The following is a 22,805-nucleotide window of genomic DNA, read 5'->3' on the forward strand; positions in this document are numbered from 1 at the left end:
ATTAATAGATTCTGTGGTTTTTCATAATTTGCTACACATATTTGCCACACACACACACACACACACACACTTTGCTTTTCCCCTGAACCATTTGAAGATAAAGGCAAACGTCATAGCCTTTAAATCCCCAGTGCTTCAGCATGCATCTCCTAAGAACTTCTTGTGTTCTGTTTTCTTGATGGCTGTGACTTGTTCCATTAAAGGGCTGTCATTATCCACTGTAAACAACACTAATGAACATCCCTCAAGGATACTTCTTTTTTTTTTTTTTTTTTTTTTTTGAGACAGAGTCTCACTCTGTCACCTAGACTGGAATGCAGTGACTCACTGCAACCTCTGTCTCCTGGGTTCAAGCGCTTCTCCTGCCTTGGTCTCTCTAGTAGCTGGGATTATAGGCATGTGCCACCCCACCCAGTTATTATTATTATTATTGTTATTATTTTAGTAGAGACGAAGTTTCACCATGTTTGCCAGGCTGGTCTTGAACTCCTGACGTCAAATGATCTGACTGCCTGGGCCTCCCAAAGTGCTGGGATTACAAGCATGAGCTACCATGCCCAGCCCCTTGAAGAAACTTTTTAAACTTTGTTCCTTATTTATTATTATTGTTTTGGACACCGAGTCTTGCTCTGTCTTCCAGGCTGAAGTGCAGTGACACGATCTTGGCTCACTGCAGCCTCCACCTCCCAGGTTCAAGCAATTCTCCTGCCCCAGCCTCTTGAGTAGCTGGGACTATAGGCGCGTGCCACCACGTCTGGTTAATTTTTTGTATTTTTAGTGGAGAGGGGGTTTCGTCATGTTGGCCAGCCTGGTTTTGAACTCCTGGCCTCAAGTGATCCACCCTCCTTGGCCTCCCAAAGTGCTGGGATTACAGGTGCGAGTCACTGCACCCAGCCCCTCGAGGACACGTTTTTAAACTGTGTTCCTGGCCTCTTTCCTGGTCTCAGAAGTTTGCTGTGAGCCCTTGAAGTATGCATGAACACCCTTGTCCTCCTGGGACACTCCCACATTCACCTTTGCATTTTCCGCCAGTAGGGGAGACGACATCTTCAGACGATGGCGAGAACGTGCCTGCCAGTGAGGAAGGCAAGGAGGAGCCTCCCGGGGACAGAGAAACAAGGCAGAAGATGGAGCTATTTGTTAAGGAAAGCTTTGAGGCCAAGGATGAGCTCTGCCCAGAAAAGCCAAGTGGAGGAGAGGAGCTGCCTGTGGAGGTTAAAAGAGAGGATGGAGTTCGAGAGCCAGAGGGAACCCTCCCAGCTGAGACCCCACTACTGTCGCCACCTGTGGAGGTTAAAGGAGAGGACGGAGATCAAAAGCCAGAGGGGGCCCTCCCAGCTGAGACCCCACTACTGTCGCTGCCTGTGGAGGTTAAAGGAGAGGACGGAGATCAAGAGCCAGAGGGGACCCTCCCAGTTGAGGCCCCACTACTGTCGCTGCCTGTGGAGGTTAAAGGAGAGGACCGAGATCAAGAGCCAGAGGGGACCCTCCCAGTTGAGGCCCCACCGCCGCCGCCCCTCGGAGCTGCCGGGGAAGGTAACGTGAGCAGAGAAACACACACAGACATACACGCCCCTCAGGGAGCCCCAGCCTTTGACGCAGGCCTCTGTGGGACCTGAGGCCTGAGTTTCACTTCTTATGTATTGCTGTTTCTAGAAGATAATGTACGCAAGTTGTCTTGTTATCTAGAACAGTGCTGCTCAACAGAAATGGAATAGGAGGCTGGGCGCGGTGGCTCACACCTGTAATCCCAGCACTTTGGGAGGCCGAGGTGGGCGGATCATGAGGTCAGGGGATCGAGACCATCCTGTAACACGGTGAAACCCCGTCTCTACTAAAAACACAAAAAAGCTAGCTGGGCGTGGTGGCGGGCGCCTGTAGTCCCAGCTACTCAGGAGGCTGAGGCAGGAGAATGGCACGAACCCGGGAGGCGGAGCTTGCAGTGAGCTGAGACCGCACCACTGTACTCCAGCCTGGGCAACAAAGTGAGACTCTGTCTCAAAAAAAAGAAAAAGAAAAAGAAAAAAAGAAATGGAACAGGAGCCACTACTAGATTCTCTAGTAGCCCTATTTTAAAAAGTAAAAGGAACTTTGGGAGGCCAAGGCAGGAGGGTTGATTGAGGCCAGGAGTTTCAGACCAGCCTTAGAAACATAGTGAGACCTCATCCCTACCAAAACTACAAAAATTAGCTGGGCATGGTGGTGTGCCCCTGTAGTCCCAGCTGCTTGAAAGGCTGAGGCAAGAGGATTGCTTGAGCCCCGGAGGTTGAGGCTGCAGTGAGCCAAGATTGCACCACTGCACTCCATCCTGGGTGACAGAGTGAGACCCTCTCTCAAAAAATAAATAAATAAGTAATTTAAAAATTAAAAAGAAACAGTAAAAGTATTAATGATATATTTGATTTAACCTAATATATAAAAAATACAATCATGTTAACATGGAATATAAAAATTATCAATGAGATATTTTACTTATTTTTAAAAAATTAAGTCATCAAAATTCACTATGTATTTGACATGGCCGAATGGTAACTTTTTAATGGTGAAAAGTGGGCCATTCATCTCTGACATAAATGAAGCCCAGAGAGCAATGGCGGGATCAGAGTACAGGAGGACCCAAGGATACAGCCTGGGGGAAGAGTAGGGGCAGGCCCTGCGAGGTGGCTCACTCATGTAATCCCAGCACTGTGGGAGGCCGAGGCGGGCAGATTGCTTGAGGCCAGGAGTTCAAGACCAGCCTGGCCAACATAGTGAGAAATCCCCCTCCCTGCAACCCCTGAGCATCTACAAAAAAACACAATAAATTAGCCGGGCATGACGATGACCACTTGTAGGCTGAGGTGGGAGGGGTAGGGGACAGGAGGTTGAGGCTGCAGTGAGCTGAGCTCACACCACTGTACTCCAGCCAGGGTGACAGAGTGAGACCCTGTCTCAAAAAAATAAAAATAAGTAAATAAAAAGGAAAAGTAGGGGCCTGGACGAGGACGGGGCCCATCACGATTCCACATTCCTCAGGCGATCTTGCAGTTATGAAATTGCACAAGCCCTGACCCTTGTGCAGCAGGAGGGGCGTGTGCCTGGCTGAGGGACCGGCCGGCGGTGGGCTGTGAAGCCTGCCCCTCCGTCTCTGAGCGAGTCGCCCCTGCTGGCATCACTTGTCGCCCCACAGCGGCTGCCGTTTCCAAGATTCCTGTGGCTGCTGCTTTGACTCCTGGATGGTGCTCTTCATCTCATGGGATTCGCCTCCAGGTTATAGAAAGGGGTAGCTGTTCCATTCTTTTCCCAGCAGACGGAAGCCTGTCATGAGCTGAGGCCTCTGTCATGGAGGCTGGCCTTTGGGCCCGGAAGAGGGTTTTTGTCTTTTTTTTTTTCCAGAGGAGTCTCACTCTGTCACCCAGGCTGGAGTGCAATGGTATGATATTGGCTCATTGCAACTTCCACCTCCTGGGTTCAAGTGATTCTCCTGCCTCAGCCTCCCGAGTAGCTGGGACTACAGGCGCCCGCCACCACACTCAGCTAATTTTTGCATTTTTAATAGAGACAGGGTTTTTGCTATGTTGGCCAGACTGGACTTGAACTTCTGACCTTGGGATCCACCCACCTTGGCCTCCCAAAGTGCTGGGATTACAGGCATGAGCCACCGCGCCCAGACCCTGGGAGCCCTTCTTCACCGTGGGCTTGTCCATCTGCCTGCTGTGTGTTCAACTAACTCCAAGACTTGTTGTTGCTCTTTAGAGTGGACTCCCCAGGCTGTGGCCGCTGAGGGTGGATTCGTTACAGGACCTGATGGGACGAGAATGGAAGATTTAGAAACCGTTAGACTGGAGACAAAGGAGACATTCTGCATCGATGTACGTGAAGTATTTAATCTTGGAGATAAGTATCAGTTTTACTGTTAGTAAAATAGGTGATCAGATGCAAACTCTGGAGATCCTCGATACCCCAAGTGTGGTCCTTGGGCCGGCAGGCCTGGCATTGCTGGGGCGCTGGTTAGAAATGCAGACTCCCAGGCCTCACCCCAGGCCCACTGATCAGAATCCAACTTTAATGCACTGCCCTAGGTGATTCGTGCACGTGCATGCTCAAGTTTGGGGAGCCTGGGCCCAAATCACTACCCTTGAGCCATGTCTACCACAATCGATTCGTTTTTGCTAAAGAAGCTACCTTGCTAAGCAGTTCTGACTAGTTGCCTTATCCAAATTGGTGGTGAGAGTTACATTGTATCATCAGAGTTACATTGTATCATTATACATTGTATCTTTTTCCTCCTCCTTGGACACCACCCGGCAGGTAGCTCAGGCTCTCACTGGCCTTCTGACTCATGGAAGTGTGACGGTTCAGTGTCCCATTCCTTTGAGTGAATGTTTGATCGCAGCCTTGCCTGTCACTCTTCCCTGAAGCTCTTCCCATTTTGATGACAGTACTAAATGCTTAGGCCCACAAGAACGGTACCATGGGAATTCACACATTGTGTCACAACCCCTCAAGAACTGTCCTTTGATGGGGCAGGAATAGGAGAGGCATTTCTGGGCACCTCTGACCTCATACCTTGGAGAGGTGGCCCCCTCACCACTTCCTTGTTAAACTTCTCCTAAACTGGTGTTTCTAATGTCCAAACTTCAGGACTTCACATGGCCCAGTAAGAGTTAAAGTGATCACAGTCAGAATTCATAGTGGGTTTCTAGTTTTCTGGAGCTATGTAAAAAAAGAAACAAAGGCCAGGTGTGTTGGCTCACACCTGTAATCCCAGCACTTTGGGAGGCCGAGGTGGGTGGATCACATGAAGTCAGGAGTCAGCCTGGCCAACATGGTGAAACCCCATCTCTACTAAAAATACAAAAAAAAAAAAAGAAAAAAGAAAAAAAATTACCTGGGCATGGTGGCAGGTGCCTGTAATCCCAGCTACTTTGGAGGCTGAGGCAGGAGAACTGCTTGAACCCAGGAGGCGGAGGTTGCAGTGATCCAAGATCTCACCACTGCACTCCAGCCTGGGCAACAGAGTGAGACTCTATCTCAAAAAAAAAAAAAAAAAAAAAAAAAAGAAAAGAAAAAGAAAGAAAGAAACATAATTGGGCAATTTATCTCTAACATTTGAGAACTGACCATATAGATAACTACAACACTAATAGCTAATATTAGTTGGTTTCTTATTATATGCGTGACACCATTCTAAGTACGACTTGTATTGATTGATGTAACCCTTCCTACAACTCTAAGTGGTACATACTATTATCATCCCAATTTCCCAGATGAGGAAAATGAGAAACAGAGAGGTTAGGCAACTTGCCCAAAGCCACACAGCTAGAAAATGGTGGTGGGGGAGTAACAACCCAGGCAGCGTGGCTCCAGTTAATGCATACAACCACGCACTGGTTTTTATGGACAAAGACACCAAACAAACACCCACAATACAAAAAAGTCCTACCAGTTTTGGGGAGATACAAAATATATTACTTTTATACCACATAGAGTTTTTGGACTAGTTTGTACAGAGGTGCATTTGGTTTGGGTCCCATTATTTCCCCTAAGATGAACGGACTGTATCTCTTAATAAAGAAACAGAAAAAAGATGTGGAAATTCTTTAAATATGTCACACCTTGCAAGTTCCCTTTCTTTTATTAGATCCAGACACCTGAAGTGGCAACGCTTGCTTTGTGTGTGCCTAGAGTTTCTTTGGGTGGGGAACAGGCAGAGGAGTCACCCGAGTGATTTGAGTACCTTTAACTAAGGCTGGGTTGACTGTGTGTTTGCCTTTATCGTGCCTATCAGAACGTTGACAGCGCATGTGCCTCCCTGCTGATGTGCGGCTCACTTGCTCTTTCAGGACCTACCTGACTTGGAAGATGACGATGAAACAGGCAAATCTCTGGAAGACCAGGTTAAGGTCATTAGTCCATTTTCCCACAGTCAGCTTAATTCCACCTTCATTCTTGTCGTTTACAGTCTCTCTCCAAAACTTGAAAGTAAAATGTTCCCTGTGCATAAAGCATTGAATCCCCCATATTCTCTTTTTTTCTTTTTCTTTTCTTTTCTTTTTTTTTTTTTTTTGAGACGGAGTCTTGCTCTGTCACCCAGGCTGGAGTGCAGTGGCCGGATCTCAGCTCACTGCAAGCTCCGCCTCCCGGGTTCACGCCATTCTCCTGCCTCAGCCTCCAGAGTAGCTGGGACTACAGGCATCCGCCACCACGCCCGGCTAGTTTTTTGTATTTTTTTTTCAGTAGAGACGGGGTTTCACCGTGTTAGCCAGGATGGTCTCCATCTCCTGACCTCGTGATCCGCCCGTCTCGGCCTCCCAAAGTGCTGGGATTACAGGCTTGAGCCACCGCGCCTGGCTTTTTTTTTTTTTTTTTTTTTCAGGCAGAGTCTGGCTCTGTCACCCAGGCTGGAGTGCAATAGCCTGTTCCTGGCTCACTGCAACCTCCACCTCCTGGGTTCAAGCGATTCTCCTGCCTCAGCCTCCCATGTAGCTGGGATGACAGGCATGTGCCACCACGCCCAGCTAAGTTTTGTAGTTTTAGTAGAGATGGGATTTCACCATGTTGGCCAGGCTGGTCTCGAACTCCTGACCTCAAGTGATCCATCTGCCTCAGCCTCCCAAAGTTCTGGGGTTACAGGTGTGAGCCACCGCACCCAGCCCACATCCCCCATATTTTCACCTTGCTGAAGGAAATGCCATTTGTTCTTGTTCAATTCTTTAAGATTTTATGATTAACCCCTTGAGAATCTATTGCTGGTTTGTAACAGCTGAGCACGGTGCAGAGTTACCTGAAAGCACTTTCTGTGGTTAAGATGTATTTCTGTGTCCATCCTATGAAAGTCTGTCTGAATATAGCTACACGTAGAGGGAAAGAAATGAAAACAGGAGAGAGGAAAGAAAGGGGTGAGTCTGTGAGGCACGATGGGGAATTCTCTCAGAGTGGCGTGACCCTCTGCCCAGAGGCCATGACTGGGATTACCAGGAGCCCATATGTGCCAGACCCGTGCCCTGAGGGAGAAGGCGGCATCAGCCAACATCTCTGTGCGCGAGCTCGGTGGCAAAGAAAACAGACACAGTTATTGTGGGGGGGGCTGCTGTCCAAGGAGCTAATTCTAGAGAGTCTGAGGGAAGCTGGTTTCAGGGGTGTGCCCTCCCGGGTAGCAGGAGGGTGTGGAATAGCCAGTGGCTGGGGGAGCAGAGGCCGGAGAGAAGGGCATGGACATGAGCTGTGCCCAGGGAGTGGCCACCCCACCCCCAGGCCTAACTTTCAGAGTCCTGTGTTCCCTTGGGCCTTTCTTGGATGTGGCAACAGAACAGTTTGTGACATTGGGTGAAAACGCAGAACTGGCGTGGTGCATTGTAGAGTGACTCTGCTGTGAAAACAGAAACTTTCAAACACATCTTTTCTTCTGTGAATAGAATATGTGCTTTCCGAAGATTGAGGTCATCTCGAACTCGAGTGATGACAGTGACCCTGAACTGGACTACACGTCACTCCCTGTGCTGGAAAACCTGCCCGCAGACACTCTGTCAAATATATTTGCAGTCTCTAAAGACACCTCAAAGGCGGCTCGGCCGCCCTTCACAGGCATCTTTATAAAAGAAGCTAAGAGGGACTTGGAAATCCCAAAACAAGACACCGAGTCCCCACGGCCCCTGATCCAGGAGCTCAGCGATGAGGACCCCTCTGGCCAGCCACCGATGTCCCCCACCTGCCAAAGAGACGCCGCACCACTCACTTCCAGTGGAGACGGGGACAGCGACTTCCTTGCAGCCTCTTCTTCAGGTAAGAGCATGGGGCCAAGAGCACAGTGGAGATGGTGTTGGCTCCCCGGCCTGGGATGGGTGGGGCAGGGCAGTCACTCAGCCTTACCCCAAGCTTTCATGTTCCTGGAGGGGTCACCTAGGACAGACCACACAGATCCTCTGAAGGTCCCATTCCTGAGTTCACGGCTCTGAAGCTGCCACTTGCTGGTAGCCAGCCTGGGCCAGAAAGCTGCCGAGCCAGCCTGTTCTTGGGCAGCCAAGTCTGACTGTGTGTGAGGGTCACAAGGCACCTGTGGTCATGCAGATCTCCTGGGGCGGGGGCCTAACGACCCTGCATTTCCACCCCCTCTTCACCATCCCTGGCCTCAGCCTTTCTAGACCAAGGCTTTTGGAGGGGACCACCGACACCACTGCTGGGGAGTGTGGGGCAAGCGAGGTGACAGCCGCAGAGGGCGTGGCTGCTCCACAGTGACCCAGGCCTGGGTGAATCACAGGCCAGTCCTACTGGCCTTCAAGGTGGGGAAGGCAAAGGGGCACCAGGCAGGGAAGGCGGCCAGAGGCCTGGCTGCAGAAGACCCAGAAAAACATGCTGAATGTACTGAGGCCTCCCCTCATGCTGCAGGCTGGCACATACGCCTGGCAGATGTGGTTTGGGGGAACAGCTGGTTAGTGCTGAGGACAAGCAAGCTGGGCTGTTTTTCATTCAGCACCTGCCTTCAGGTGCACCCCCAAATCAGGGGTTGTGTGGTGCCTGGACCATTCTACTCTCACCCAACACGCATCAGTGGCCGGGCTTTTTTCTGAAGACAGCTGCCTGGCTGACTCCAGACTTGCAGGCAAGAAGCAGGGAGGGCTTCAGTGCATTTCCCGGGAACACTGAGTGGCCTTCTCTTTCACTCTAGGAACCAGCACAGAAAAGAGAAGTGCAGTCTGAGCTGGAGCCCGTGGAGCCTCGGGTGGGGGCAGGCCTGGAGGACACGGAATAATTTTTGTTTTGTTTTGTTTGAGACAGTCTCGCACTGTGGCCTAGGCTGGAGTGTAGTGATGTGCTCTCGGCTCACTGCAACCACTGCCTCCTAGGTTCAAGCAATTCTCCTGCCTTAGCCTCTGAAGTAGCTAGGATTACAGCGTCACAACGCTGACTAACTTTTGTATTTTTAGTAGAGACGGGGTTTCACCATGTTGACCAGGCTGGTCTTGAACTCCTGACCTCAGGTGATCTGCCTGCCTCGGCCTCCCAAAGTGCTGGGATTACAGGTATGAGCCACCACGCCCAGTCAAGGACACTGAATTTGGCCTGGACTGAACCCCAAGGCTGCCCCCCTGTCCTTGGAGTCACAGTGACAGGGAGAAAGCACAGGTCACCCTTCCTTCCACAGTGCCGACTGAGAGCGCCACCACACCCTCAGAGACGTGTGTCGGAGTTGCCCAGCCCAGCTCGGCCCACGTGGGACCTCACTGCATTCCCAGCACCGAAAGCATCATAGTTCCCCCCAGTTATATGTAGCATAAATGGTTTAATTATAAATGTCTCCTTTAGGCATGATAAACATTTTAACACCCACGCGAGTCGATGTATGGTTGGGCTATCTCCTATTTGTGTGAGTCACATGCAATTCCTTTCACCAGCCACCCTGAAAAAAGACTTTTCTCTTACTGTGTCATCAGAAACCAGACAGACCCAGGTCCCTGCAAAATCTCCAGTGGGCCTTTTCCCCACAGGAAAGCAGAATCTTCCACTGCAGCTAGAGAAACTCAGAGGATAAGGGACTTAATGCTTCAGACGTCAAAATGAGAAGGGGAGAGAGGAAAGAAAGGGGGGAGTCCGTGAGGCACAACGGAGAATTCTCCCAAAGTGATATGACCATGACCCTCTCCTCAGAGGGCACTATCAAGAGCCCACAGGTGCCAGACCCACGTCCCGAGGGAGAAGGAACATCAGCCATCATCTCTGTGTGTGAGCTCAGTGTCAGATAGTTACTGTGGCGGGATGCTGTCCAGCCTAAAAAATGTGACCATTCCAATTCATCTTCAGCTGACAAGTTTATTTAATCCCTGAACCTGGATCCAAGGCATCTCCCTGTACAAAACATCAGACCGTGGCAGAGATTGACAAAGCAACCCAAAACAGCAGCTACCGACGGCCGCCGTGCCCACCTCAGCAGCAGCTCTGTGGGGGCCTCACTCCACCCTCACCAAACACAAGGAGGAGCCAGCACTACTGACCCATTTCACCAGACAGGAAGGCACGAGAACTGAGACCTGCCTGAGGCCCCCACAGCTGGGGGGCAGCGGAGCCCTGTCTCCCAGCACAGACTAGAATCCCAGTAACACAGGCCTGCCAGCACCTCCAACCTGCCTTTTGGGATGATCCTCAGGCGAATATACAAAATACAGAAGAAACTACTATTATATTTTGTTGCCCTATCCCTTCAACTTGGCTCCAACTTGCTTGGCTCATCATCACAGTGGCCTCCAGAAGGTGGCGAGCTCTGCTTTTTTTTTTTTTTTTTTTTGAGACAGAGTTTTGCTCTGTCGCCCAGGCTGGAGTGCAGTGGCCAGATCTCGGCTCAGTGCAAGCTCTGCCTCCCAGGTTCATGCCATTCTCCTGCCTCAGCCTCCTGAGTAGCTGGGACTACAGGGGCCCGCCACCTCGCCCGGCTAGTTTTTTGTATTTTTAGTAGAGACGGGGTTTCACCGTGTTAGCCAGGATGGTCTTGATCTCCTGACCTCGTGATCCGCCCGTCTCGGCCTCCCAAAGTGCTGGGATTACAGGCTTGAGCCACGGCGCCCGGCGAGCTCTGCTTCTTAAGTTTCAACTGTGGAAGGCACATCTGGTCCCGGAGGAAGGATGAGGGGCTCTCTGGGGCTTGAGGGCAGGCCACCTTGTGTCCTCAGAAGCCCATTCGAGGCTTCTTCCGGGGGCGCTGAGAGCCAGAGAGGATGGGTGTGTGCTGCTGGGAGCGGGTGGTCCAGACGCTGGAGGCCTGGGAGGAGGGGGGTGTGGCGGCACATGCTGGGGTGCCCCTTTGGGGTGGCAGCTTAGCCATGTAGTCATGGAGCATCTGCCGCCGCTCTGCGGGGACGCCCTGGGCACACGCATCCGGAGTCAGCTCCTGGGAGGGTGGGGTCACGGGGGGCTGGGGCAGAGCATCAGCAGGTGGCCACTCAGGGCTCTGAGGGGGGCTGGTGTCCTCTGAGGGGTCCACATGGCCACTGAGCGAAAAGGTGCTGGACAGCTGGGTCCGGCGCTTGGGCCGCCTGGGCTGTCTCCCGGGCCCTGAGGTCCTGCCCTGCTGCCTCTCCCACCAGGCAGCCCCTCGGCCTGCCCAGGCTTCCCCCAGGCGCTCACTGAGCTTGTCCTCTGGGCCCGACTCGGGTGCAGGGGGTGGCTCTGCCGCAGGGAGGGAGCCCAGGTCTTTCTGCAGCAGGAGCCGCCCTTGGGCCATGGCCTTGCGGAGCACGTCCGGCCGCTGCCCTTCCTCTTCCTCCCGCCGCAGCTCTATGCTACCCAGCAGCTGGCGGTGGGTGAAGGTGGGCGCTGTCCACACAGGAGGAGCCAGGGGCACTTTTAGCAGGGCCTTCAGCCACTGGCTGCAGCCGGCAGTGTCCTGGGAGGTCCAGGAAGCAGTGGGGGCACGACAGTCAGACTCGGTGTTGCCGCGAGGCCCGGAGTCTCTGCGGTGGTCGGAGTCCGCCTGGGGGCGGAGCTGCTGGTAGAAGACGTCTCCCGCCGCTGAGAGCTGGAAGAGCACCAGGCCTGGTGTGGGCGCCGAGGGCAAGGGTGGGACGACGGCAGCCAGACCTGGTGACGGGAATGACAATGACCTCCAGGGACTGGCGGGGAGAGCGGGTATTTTCCACTGCGCCCCCCAAGCTCACTCCCCTGCCCCAGCACACCTATGGTTGGTGCTTTCAGGCGCTCCTGCAGCCGCCACTGGATCTTAGGCTCCAGCAGAGGAAATGCAGGGAGGGAGTCAGTCCTGGAAGGAAGAGACTGGGGGGGACCTGCCAGGCGAGGCACCGACGCCCCTTCTCCTGAGGAAGGACAGACAGCTGAGGCCCCATCCAGGCTCCGACCGCCCCACCTCCCACACGCCGCCCACCCTGGCCTAGACCCTCACCAGCCAGGTGCAGCAGTTGCAGCTGCCCACCCTGGCCTCCGAGGAGAAGGGGCTGCACGCAGCCGGGTCGGGGCGGAGGCAGCAGTCGGGCCAGCAGGAGTGGGGAGGGGAGGCCATGGTTCCACTTCAGCATCGGCACCAGGGGGAGGCGCTCGTCCACTAGGTAGAGAGAGAACTGGGGCCCGAGAAAGAAGGGGGATGTGGCCGAACCTGGGAGCTGAGCTGTGTAGCGGCCCTCCAGGCCCCATGTGGCTCTCCGGGTGAGTACAGAGCCCTGAGGGGCAGCAGCATCTCCCATCAGCCTCCAAGTGCCTCTCAGACCTCACCTGCCAGCCCTGAACAGGAGGTGCTTCCCGAGTGGGTGGCACCTTCACCGATTCTGACCAACAGCCAGGTGGACAGACAGAACAAGTGGGAAAGGTGTGCTCGGAAGAGGTGTGGGGGAGCCTTGCCAGCAGAAACCTGCCTGGCCTTCCCGCAGCCACCCCCACACTCTCCTGACCCCAGAGCCTATGCTGGAGGCATGCCTACAAACGTCCCCAGGAGGGCAGGGGGAGGACGGACCTGCTCCCTCAGAGCCCCTGCCTCCTGCACAGCAGAAACTGTCCAGCTCTGCATGAAAGCCCCACCCCGAGGCTGCTCCTCCCCCACCGCTCCACCCCTGGCTGTACCTTGAAGCCCTTACCAAGGGGAGGCCCTGGGAGAGCTTCCCCACCTGCCTGTTAGCACCGGCTGTGGGATCCACTGCGTGCTGGGGCCACAGATTCGTCCAGGGTTGAGTCTGGTTTGCTGGGTGGTTATCTGGGCCCAGCAGAGCCACTGGTAAGCAGCAGCCTCTAGTGCCCATCTGAGACAGAGCAGAGGTGGGGCGGGGCGGTGGTGTGTGCCACTCACCTGGGTACAGACGAGATGGAGAGTAGGGGGCAGGCATTCAGAGCTGGAGTGCCCCAGGTACTGGGTGAGCAGGACACGCTCCCCTTTCTGGCACGAAGCCTCTGCGCCCACACGAAAAAGCAACAGACCACAGCCCGGCGGGCCCTGGAAGAGAAACACAGGGTCAGCCCTCCCCACAGTCCCAGGCCCATGACGCCATCCTCGCCCAGGCCGCAGCCAGCCTGGGACTCACTGCTCTGCGGCTGCTCCCGCAGTCAGGGCAGATCTCCTGCCGCCACCCCATACCTGAGTGTCAACCATCTTCACTCCAGTGCGGTCACCCACAGTCAGCACCCGAGGGTGGGCGGTGAAGTCTGCCCAACGCCAGGAAGAGGAGTCCCGGAACACAAGGGTCTCGGGGTCCTTGTAGACTTGTTGCAGCCTTGGGGAGATGGGCAAGCCATGGGTAGGGGGGACAGGCTGATGTGGAAGGGAATCAAGGGTCGCGACATGCTGAACAGGGAGTGACGGGCCAGAGTTCAGTGTGTTAGGGTGGGGGGTTTCATGGGAAGTGGCAATACCCATCCTCAGGGCTCCACAGGCAGACGGCTCCTGAGCGGCTGCAGATGGCCAGCTCCCCGGGCAGGTGAGGGCTACAGGGCAGGAACGCATTCACATCAGGCTGCTCGCCCCTGCCCCCAGCCCCTCCTCACTGACCAGACTGACTCCCCCTCACCTGAGGCTGATCCCTGTGGCCCCCTTCTCCACCTGCATTGCCTGCAGAAGGGTTGGCTGCCACTGTTTACCGAACTTCCACACGGCACAATGGTAGTCAGAGCGGACGGCCAGCAGAGCTGAGGAGGGATGGAAAGGGTCAGGGGTCAGGGGTCAGGCAGCAGGTCAGCCAGTGAGGGAGGAACATGTGTAAGGGCCTTACTTTCTCCCTGGACAGTGCATGTCACCACCTGCCGGACAGGTCCCTGGAGCTGGATGCGTCCAGGGTTCCCAAGGAATTGGGGACTGTCACCTGGGCTCAGAACCACCTCTTGAAAATCTGGGCCTCTCACTAAGGATCAGTGCACGAGCTGTGGCCACTGCAAGCCCCACATTCCTGCCCTTCCCTGGACCATGCCAAGAGCACCTCCTCCACCAGACGGGAGCCCGCTGGGATCGCCTGTCTCGCAAGAAAGGATACGCAGCCTGTCCAGGGCGCCTCCAGCAGGGTAGACCAGCTGCCCGAACTGGGGTGTCCTTCCAGGCACCCAGGCCAGCGCACCCCCAGTGCAGGCCTCATCCAGAAGCAGCTGCTCCCACCGCAGCACCAGCTCCTCGTGCAGCAGCTCTGCCAAGTGGCTCGCCACCGATGTGCCCAGGATGGGGCCCCCAAGGATGGAGAAGCGGCGCTGTCGGTTGCTGAGGTAAGCCCAGGGACACCTGGGGACCAGAGAACAGCAGGAGGATCACTCAGTGGCACTCAGGGGAGGACAGGTCCCATCCCAAGGAGGCCAAGTGCAGTGGACACATTTCTTATTTACCTAGAATTTCTTCCTTTGGGAAACCACCCCATCCTGTTCCCATGCCCTGGAAGCAATCATGTGACCCAGACCTGGCCATCAACAATATTCCATTGCCCTTGCCACAGCGACTGGTTCACAGACGGGTGTGAGACCCAAGCCAAGCCAACCAAACTCCTTTCTGGGACTTCTGGTGCCTCAGGAAGGACACTGGCTCTTTCCTTAGATCATAAGCCATCTTGCTGCTACCTACAGACAGCCTGTCTAGGAACTGTGCAGGAAGAGGCAAGTGGACGACAGAGTAAAGAGAGACACAGCTCTACGAATATTATTTGAACACCTGGATGCAGCCATGCCTGAAGCCCACAAATTTAAATCTGCTTTCCCCTGAGATGATTTGGAGTTGGAAGTCTGGTATAAGAAAGTACAGCTCAGACTGCATGGAGCAGGTGGGAAGTGGGTATGACAGAAACCTGGATGTGTGTCCTAGCACCTCCTATATCCCCACCACCAGCTACGTCTATCCATCTCCTCCTTTCTCATTAGCCACTTGCCCCCAGGGCTGGTGTCCACCGAGGTCCTGGAGCAGTTTCTTCACACTGACCACTGTCGTCTTCTTAGTGCGGCTCTGCATGGAAAGGCCTCGTCAAGCTCACACACCCTCAAGTTCACCCCTGAAGGACAGCAGGGAGTCCCTACCCCTGGTGTCATGGGCCACTCACCCCTGCTCCCTCCAGCTTGAAATTCTCCAGCATCAGCTTCCCCAGGGGTGCAAAGGCTACGTCTCCATGATCCCAGAGGAACCGGCTGATCTGGGGAGAGGAGGAGGCCAGGTCACTAAGCATAGTCTCCAGGCTACGCAGCACTGTCCCCCGTGGGCCCACTCACCTGCTCAGTAACATCCAGCACGACTCGGGGTCGCCTCCGATACCGGTACCCTCCGCGGAAAAGCAGGTCCCGGGCAGTCAGGCCAGGGTCCCAGGGATCTGAGGAGGAGGTTACGGAAAGGGCTGGGGAGGGCACAGGAGTGCAGCCAGATGCCCTGGGCGGCTGGAGGCATCCAAGGGCCCTGAGCGAGCACAGGCTTAGCAGGGAGAGGAAGGTCTCAGGAGTGGGAGCTGCGGGAAGAATAGGTGGAGCAGTGTGGAATGAGCCCGGAGGAATGAGACTCTCACCGATGAGGGAAGGCAGCATGGGGAGAGGCCCAGGGGTCGCCGGCTCCCACAGCAGGTCCTTGGTCACATGCAGTGCCCCGTTCTGAAGGGAAGACAATCACAACGACAGTATCATGATGAGTGCCTTCCCCGGGCCAGGCTCTGCGCAGGCATTCATCTTTTATCAACTCATCCAATCCTCACAACAATCCTGCGAAGTTGGGATGACTGGCATTGTCACACTACCACCTGCCCCAGATGACAGAGCTGGTAAAGAGAATAGCTGGGATGTAAACCAGGCAGCCTGACCCCAGAGTTCACGTTTCTGACCTCCGCCTGTGCTGGCTCTCAAAGAAGGAAGCCCCTCATGCCACCAGTGGCTGGTCCACATCCCACTTAACCTCACTTCCATTCAGGAGACCTTGCAGTCACTCTGGGAGCCTGGCAGGCGGTTCCACCTCCCTTTGCTGGGCTGGCCTGAGATGTTTCAGCTCAAATGACACAGATCTAGCAAACCAGACTCCTCGAGGAGCCCCAATTTGATGTCAGACCTTCCCTCATAAGGAAGCTATCCCTGACCCCTGTTCCCCAAGCCCCCACTCCACTCTCTTTTTATTTGCTCATCCATTTGCCTCTGCCAGGCCTCATTCCTAGACAGGGTGTTTCCAAGGGGAACTAGGGGGCTGAGGATTCTAAGCAAAGGGCCAGTGTCCCTCCAGAGGCACCAGAAACCCTGGCAGGTCTATCCTCCCCTCTCCCAATCCTACTACGCTGTTTCAGCATCCTTCTGGTTTCATTCCAAGCTCTGATCACATTTTGTAAACACCTTATCCATTGGATAAAGTTCACTTGTTTATTCTCGCTCAACTCAGCTCTCCGTTCCAGGAAGGAAGGGGTCAACCGACTGATTCAGGCAGCATTTCCAGGGTCTCACATGGCATCTGGCATAGTGGGGGCATCCGTCTAGGGATGGCAGGGTAGCCCACGTGCCCCAGAGGAGGTGGCACAGCCTGTGTCTCAGCAGACTTGTGTGAATGCCACCCCACTCTGTGGCCTTTCAACCGGTATGAATGTGAGACAGGGGACCCAGGAAGGGGTGCCCCTGGAGCTGCCAGGGCCCCTGCCTCCATCCTCACCTCTGAGTTCTGGGGCTGGGTCTCTGGCAGAGTCAGCGCATGTTGCCAGCTGCACATGAAAGAGAGATCAGGGATGTCGCTCAGACCAAGGGGTCCAGTCATAAACAACGCGGGGCGGAGGGAGTGGGGGAAGTCCATCCCGGAAATAAGGACCAAGCACCACACTGGCCACCTCGAGAGACTGGAAGCTGGTAAGGGGCGCCAGGGTTCCTGCGGAGAGAAAAGTGCACGATGGGAAGCACATGCTCTTTGAGGAAGCAGATAACAAACAACAAATATGTAGCCCAATGCCAAGCAGTAATGAGAACTGTATTAAAGCAAACCACCCGTCCAGGAGAAGGGGATCTGGTAATGGGCTGAGGGCACGGTTTCAGCAAAGCCCGCCAGGAAAAGCCTCGTTGAGAAGGTGGCGTTTGAGCACAGCCTGAACCCAGTGAAGGAGAGAACCACGTACACAAATGGGGAGAGGGTTCCAGGCAAAACGATCAACAACTGGGAAAATCCTAGAGCAGTGAAGTGTGTGAGAAACGAGGCAGCCAGAGTGAGCGAGGTGGAGAGCGGTAGAGATGGAGTCAGATAGACGGCAAGGGGCAGCCTCTCTCACAGCTCAAAATGTCATCATACATTTACAGACTACACCCCCAAGACGCTGGAGTTACTCCACAGCCACGGACTGCATCTCAGCATTGTCTTCCTACTGTCAACCACAGTGCCTCCCAGAAAATGCACTACGGGTTGAAAAAAAATAAATTTCTATCACAAGAGGCCGGGCACGGTGGCTCATGCCGGTAATCCTAGCACTTTGGGAGGCCAAGGCGGGTGGATCACCTGAGGTCGGGAGTTCGAGACTGGCCTGACCAACATGGAGTAACCTGGTCTCTACTAAAAATACAAAATTAGCCAGGAGTGGTGACGCATGCCTGTAATCCCAGTTACTCGGGAGGCTGAGGCAGGAGATTTCCTTGAAGCCGGGAGGCGGAAGTTGCAGTGAGCTGAGATCGCGCCATTGCACTGCAGCCTGGGCAACAAGAGCGAAACTCCATCTCGAGAAAAAAAAATTATATCACAAGGCTTTGGTAAATACAGTCCTCTAGAAGTATGAGCAGCCATAGCATCCCTCCTTTTTAATTAACAAAACAAAACAGGGGCAAAAATAACAGCAGCTCTCACTGACCAAGCGCCAGCATCTATCTGCCAGGCGCAAGCTAAATGCTGCACTCTTCTACCGCAGCCCCTGTCACGGAGTTCAGGAAACCAAGGCTCAGCAAGAACTTTAATTCAACAGCTCTTAGCTGCCACATCCAAGACTTGATTCCCATCCGATTCAGAGGCAGAGCTCTGAACCACTGCTCTCGCATGCACCCAAATGCAAACGCTAGCATTAGAGTCTCGCGAAACAAAAATCTTTTCCCTTCGGCCGAGTGCGGTGGCTCCCGCCTGTAATCCCCGCACTTGGAGAGGCCAAGGCGGGTGGATCACCTGAGGCCAGAAGTTTGAGACCAGCCCGGCCAATATAGTAAAACCTTGTCTCTACTAAAAATACAAAAATTAGCAGGGCGTGGTGGTGCACACTTGTAATCGCAGCTACTGAGGAGGCTGGGGCACGAGAATCGCTTGAATCTGGGAGGTAGAGGTTGCAGCGAGCTGGGATCATGCCACAGCACTCCAGTCTGGGCGACAGAGCAAGACTCTATCTCAAAAATAAAATAGAAACAAAAATATTTTCTCTTGGAACCGCATAGCCTGAAACGATCCTAGGCAGGCGGAGAGGGCTGGTGGAGCGCACGACCCCACAGAAGCCCTCAGACAAGGCAGCCTCGACATCCCCGGCCGGCTTCCCGCCCTCGCTGCGGGCTCTCCAGGCCCCTTTAAACCTCCCAGGCTACAGGACTCAGTCGGGTCCGCACTAACGACAGGCCGGGGACTGCGAAACGTGAGCCAGCCGCCAGGACGGGGGATTGAGGGAGTCCCTCCCCTCCTACATCTGCGGGTCCACTCCTCTCGAACATGCCCAGTCCGCGCGGAGGGGGCGCATGCACTTACGTGACCCCGGTCTCGTCGTGGTCGTCTGGAAAATGGGCTTCGGCGTGATGCTCGCCGGACCCTGACACCACGAGGGAAATTTTAAGCAGAACCCCAGCTTTGGCACTCAGGATGGGTCAGCCCCGCCGCAGCTACTCACGGTCTTCCGGTTTGGACCGGAAGTGCCTGCTGGTGAGGCAGGAAGTCCCACCTCCCAGCCAGGCCTCTTAGGGTCCTGGCGCGCCCCCTCCCGGGAGGAGAGGGAACGGGCGTGCAGGCGGCGCGTGGGCTGCGGAAATAAAGCTCCCTCGAGTTCCAATAGTGGAGGCCGGGTGGACTTAGGTTCGAATCCCACATCTGCTTCATCAATTTCCTCAGCGTTGTATTAAATTAATCATTTAACGAACTCTCACGGAGCACCTACTATAAGCCAAACACTGTATTAGTCAGTAGGTATCCTACTGATTGTCCTTAAATCCCAAGAAGCGGGCTTCACAAATAAGGGTACAAATAACTCCTAAGAGTGAGGCTTTTCCAGGGGTGGTCGTGCAGGGAGAGCTTTAGGCAGCGGTCCTCAAACTCTAGCTAGTGTGCGTCAGCATTAGCACCTGGGGGGCTTGTTAAAACACAGTCTCCAATTCGGTGAGTCTGGGGTGGGACCTGATAATTTGCCTAAGTTCCCAGGTGATGCTGATACTGCATATCTGGGGCCCATGCTGTAAGAACCGCTGTCCAGTCATAAACCTTACCATTATCCTAACATAGTAGTTCTCAAACTTGAGTGAGCCTTAGAACCACCTGGGGGACTTGTTATAAGTATGCTGGGCTCCACCCTACCTCTGCCCCCCGATTTGCTAATTCAGTAGGTCTGGGATGTGGCCCAAGAGTCTGCATTTCTAGCAAGTTCCCAGATGGTGCTGGTCCAGGGGCCATACTTTGAGAACCGTTGCTTCAAATAATCAATTTCCAAATTCTCAGCTGTCATCTGTATCTTTATTTATTTATTTTTTTGAGATGGAGGCTAGAGTGCAGAGGCGTGACCTCGGCTCACTGCAACCTCTGCCTCCTGGGTTCAAGCAATTCTCCTGCCTCAGCTTCCCGAGTGGCTGGGATTACAGGCCTGCAGCACCATGCCCGGCTAATTTTTGTATTTTTAGTAGAGGTGGGGTTTCACCATGTTGGTCAAGCTGGTCGAACTCCTGACCTCAAGTGGTCCGCCTGCCTTGGCCTCCCAAAGTGCTGGGATTACAGGATGAGCCACCGTGCCTGGCCTATATATTTTTTTTCTGGAAGTTTTTACCTGGACTAAAAGTGTCAGCAGGGCTGTGTTCCTTTTGGGAGGTTCTAAGGAAGAGTCCACTGTGTTGCCCTTTCTGGCTTCGGGAAGCTGCCTGTGTTCCTTGGCTCATGACCCCTTTCCATCTTCGAAGCCAGCAATGCCAGCTGGATTCTTCTCATGAGGCCATCTCTCTGGTTTTGAATCTTCTGTCTCCCTCTTTCCCATGTAAGGACCCATGTGATTATAGTGGGCCCACCCAGGTAATCCAGGATAATCTTCCTATGTTATTTATTTTTTTGAGACAGGGTCTCACTCCATTGCCCAGGCTAGGGTGCAGTGGTACCATCATGGCTCACTGCAGCCTCAACTTCCCAGGCTCAGATGATTTTCCCACCTCAGTCTCTCGAGTAGCTGGGATTACAGGCACGCGCCACCATGCCTGGCTAATTTTTTTTTTTTTTTTTTTGAGACAGAGTTTCACTCTGTCACCCAGGTTGGACTGCAGTGGTGCAATCTTGGCTCACTGCAACCTCCGTCTTCCAGGTTCAAACGATTCTCCTGCCTCAGCCTCCCGAGTAGCTGGGATGACAGGTGCCCGCCACCACACCCAGCTAATTTTTCTATTTTTAGTAGAGACAGGGTTTCACCATATTGGCCAGGCTGGTCTTGAACTCCTGGCCCTTTGATCCACCCGCCTCGGCTTCCCAAAGTGCTGAGAATACAGGCGTGAGCCACCGCGCCCAGCCTAATTTTTGTAGTTTTTGTTGAGATGGGATTTCATTATGTTGCCCAGGTTGGTCTTGAACTCCTGGGCTCAAGCTACCCTCCTACCTCGGCTTCCCAAAGTGCTGGGGTTACAGGCATGAGCCCTATTTTAAAGTCAGCTGATTAGCAACCTTACTTCCACCTGCAACCTTAATGCCCCCTTGCCAAATAATATACTCATAGGTTCTGGGGATTAGGCTGTAGGCATCTTTGGGGGAACGATTATTTTGCCTACCACACTAATATTCTATATTACCCTTATAAAACACCTATCCAGCTCTGGCACTGGGAGGCCAATTCCATTTCTTCCTTCCCTCCTTTCTCTGAATAAGCCATTATCAATTTGCTTTTGTAACTGACATATACTTAACATGCAGTAAAGCACACAAGTCTTAAATGTACAACTCATTGAGTTTTTATTAATACATACATAGAAACCCACATAAACACCACCCAGATCAAGACAGAGAACATTTCTATCACTCAAGAAAGTTCCAGCCAGGCACAGTGGCTCATGCCTGTAATTCCAGCACTTTGGGAGGCTGAGGTGGGAGGGTTGATTGAGTCCAGGAGTTCAAGACCAGACTGGGCAACATAGCAAGACCCCCATCTCTACAAAAAAAAATTTCTTTTAAAGAAAATTCCCTGGCACCACTTTCCGGTCAATACTTCCTTAAAGAAGGAACCACTGTTTGGACTCTTATCACCATAGATTAGTTTTGCCAGTTCAAGAACTTTACATAAGTGGAATCATGGAGAGGATGTGTCTGGCTTCTTCTGCACCCTGTGCCTAATAGATTCACCTGTGTTGTGCACGCAGCTGTTGGTTCCTTTTTAAATTACTGAGTCGTGTTCCATTGTATGAATATACCACCATTTACTTGTTCACGCAACCTCCTGTTGGTGAGCGCTTGGGGCATTATTGGGTTTGATGACTTTGTGGAAGTCTCTCTGTGGATATGTGCAGCCCTCAGTCCATTTCTGGACATCTGCTGTGCTGTCCCTTCACTCTCCTGGGCCTCATCCCACTCTCTGGGCTGCACACACACACAAAATAGAATTGTTCTTCCTGATGTCAATCCTTGACATGTTGAGGAGGCTGACTACCCAGCCCACCACACCTGCTCCTCCCAAGTCAAAGGTTCTGGGAGGATTCCACCACCTGCTCATTATATGCCCCAGCATGCTCACTGTCACAATCCTGGTGAGCGCTGATAGGCCCAGCTTCAGCAGCAGCAGCAGCAGCAGCAAGCACTGTGACAAATCTTACAGACAGCGGTCATGCTTTCCCAAGTAAGTGGCTACTGTAAGACTCAGTTAAACGTGCAGCCTCCTTCAAGCAAATACGCGTTGCATCACAGTAAGCCTCGTGTAAATTGTCTTCATCCTTGTATTCATCTTATTTTTCCTATTTCTCTTGATCTCTAGCTCCTCACTTTAAACAATTGTTATCTTGTGGTATTTTTATGAATCAACTCAAAATCCCTTCTTGGGGGGAAAAAGGCAGAGTGTCAAATGGCTATTTAATTTTTTTTTTTTTTTTTTTTTTGAGGCGGAGTCTTGCTCTGTTGCCCATGCTGGAGTGCAGTGCCACAATCTCAGCTCACTGCAGCTTCTGCCTCCCAGGTTCAAGTGATTCTTCTGCCTCACCCTCCTGAGTAGCTGGGACTACAGGTGTGCGCCACCACGCCAGGGTACATTTTGCATCAAATGGCTAATTCTTAGCTTGAGAGCACTTCTGTTTGACTTCAGAAAGGCCTGCAGTGAAATTTTATAGCGTGGATTCCAATGACCCTGCTGACAGTGTGAACCCGAATTCCTGTGTTGAAGTCTCCAGGCTCAGCCAGTGAAGCAGCTGAGCAGCCTATGATGTGGAGGTCCCTAGGGGCCTACGGCAGGAGCCAGAGAGTGGAACTGGACCTGAGGCCCCCAGATCCTCCTCCCCCGCCTTCAAGGCTCCGCGACCACCCACGGTTAGAGAAGCAGCTGCTAGAGCAACCCCTCACCCACCTGCCGGAACTTCCGTTCAGGCAGTGAGACGTTGGCCTCAGCCATAAGCATCCAAGCCGCCGCGGTTGGGAGACTAGCTTTCCCATTGGCAGGATGCACTGTCCGTCAGAGACCTAAGGGCTCTCATTGGCCAGCGGTGTGGCAGGGGTGGAGCGCACCATGCTTGTCCACGTGGTCCCCACG

The 22,805-nt window shown here is 53.5% G+C and overlaps 2 protein-coding genes across 5 annotated transcripts in view; one reads left to right on the forward strand and one right to left on the reverse strand.

Moving 5' to 3' along the window:
* LOC105496768 (dynein axonemal assembly factor 1) overlaps positions 1-9,309 on the forward strand; it is a 32,687-nt gene extending 23,378 nt beyond the window's left edge. Inside the window, 6 exon segments of the mRNA XM_011767357.3 lie at positions 1,036-1,536; positions 3,736-3,851; positions 5,826-5,879; positions 7,398-7,764; positions 9,125-9,185; positions 9,187-9,309. Coding sequence (XP_011765659.2) covers positions 1,036-1,536; positions 3,736-3,851; positions 5,826-5,879; positions 7,398-7,764; positions 9,125-9,185; positions 9,187-9,232 — 1,145 coding nt within the window. The 3' untranslated portion in view covers positions 9,233-9,309.
* Positions 9,310-9,769: 460 nt separating this feature from the next.
* LOC105496769 (TATA-box binding protein associated factor, RNA polymerase I subunit C) lies at positions 9,770-18,740 on the reverse strand. Of its 4 annotated transcripts, XM_024797595.2 has the most exons (16): positions 18,590-18,740; positions 17,171-17,274; positions 16,547-16,595; positions 15,432-15,513; positions 15,145-15,242; positions 14,979-15,068; positions 14,811-14,884; positions 13,938-14,176; positions 13,680-13,796; positions 13,479-13,596; positions 13,324-13,395; positions 13,049-13,184; positions 12,764-12,907; positions 11,870-12,044; positions 11,646-11,783; positions 9,770-11,550 (listed from the first exon to the last, which is right to left on the reverse strand). In XM_024797595.2, the coding sequence occupies exons 4-16, from the start codon at positions 15,448-15,450 to the stop codon at positions 10,640-10,642; spliced, it is 2,331 nt and encodes a 776-aa protein (XP_024653363.2). In that variant the 5' UTR covers positions 15,451-15,513; positions 16,547-16,595; positions 17,171-17,274; positions 18,590-18,740; the 3' UTR covers positions 9,770-10,639. The 4 variants fall into 4 exon arrangements, with proteins under 4 accessions (XP_024653363.2, XP_024653362.2, XP_011765661.2 ...); XM_024797594.2 differs by lacking the exon at positions 17,171-17,274; XM_011767359.2 differs by lacking the exon at positions 17,171-17,274 and having other exon boundaries at positions 11,646-11,780; positions 16,547-16,756.
* Positions 18,741-22,805: the final 4,065 nt, after the last annotated feature.

Source organism: Macaca nemestrina, chromosome 18 (genome assembly GCF_043159975.1).
Source record: "Macaca nemestrina isolate mMacNem1 chromosome 18, mMacNem.hap1, whole genome shotgun sequence".
NCBI lineage: Eukaryota > Metazoa > Chordata > Mammalia > Primates > Cercopithecidae > Macaca > Macaca nemestrina.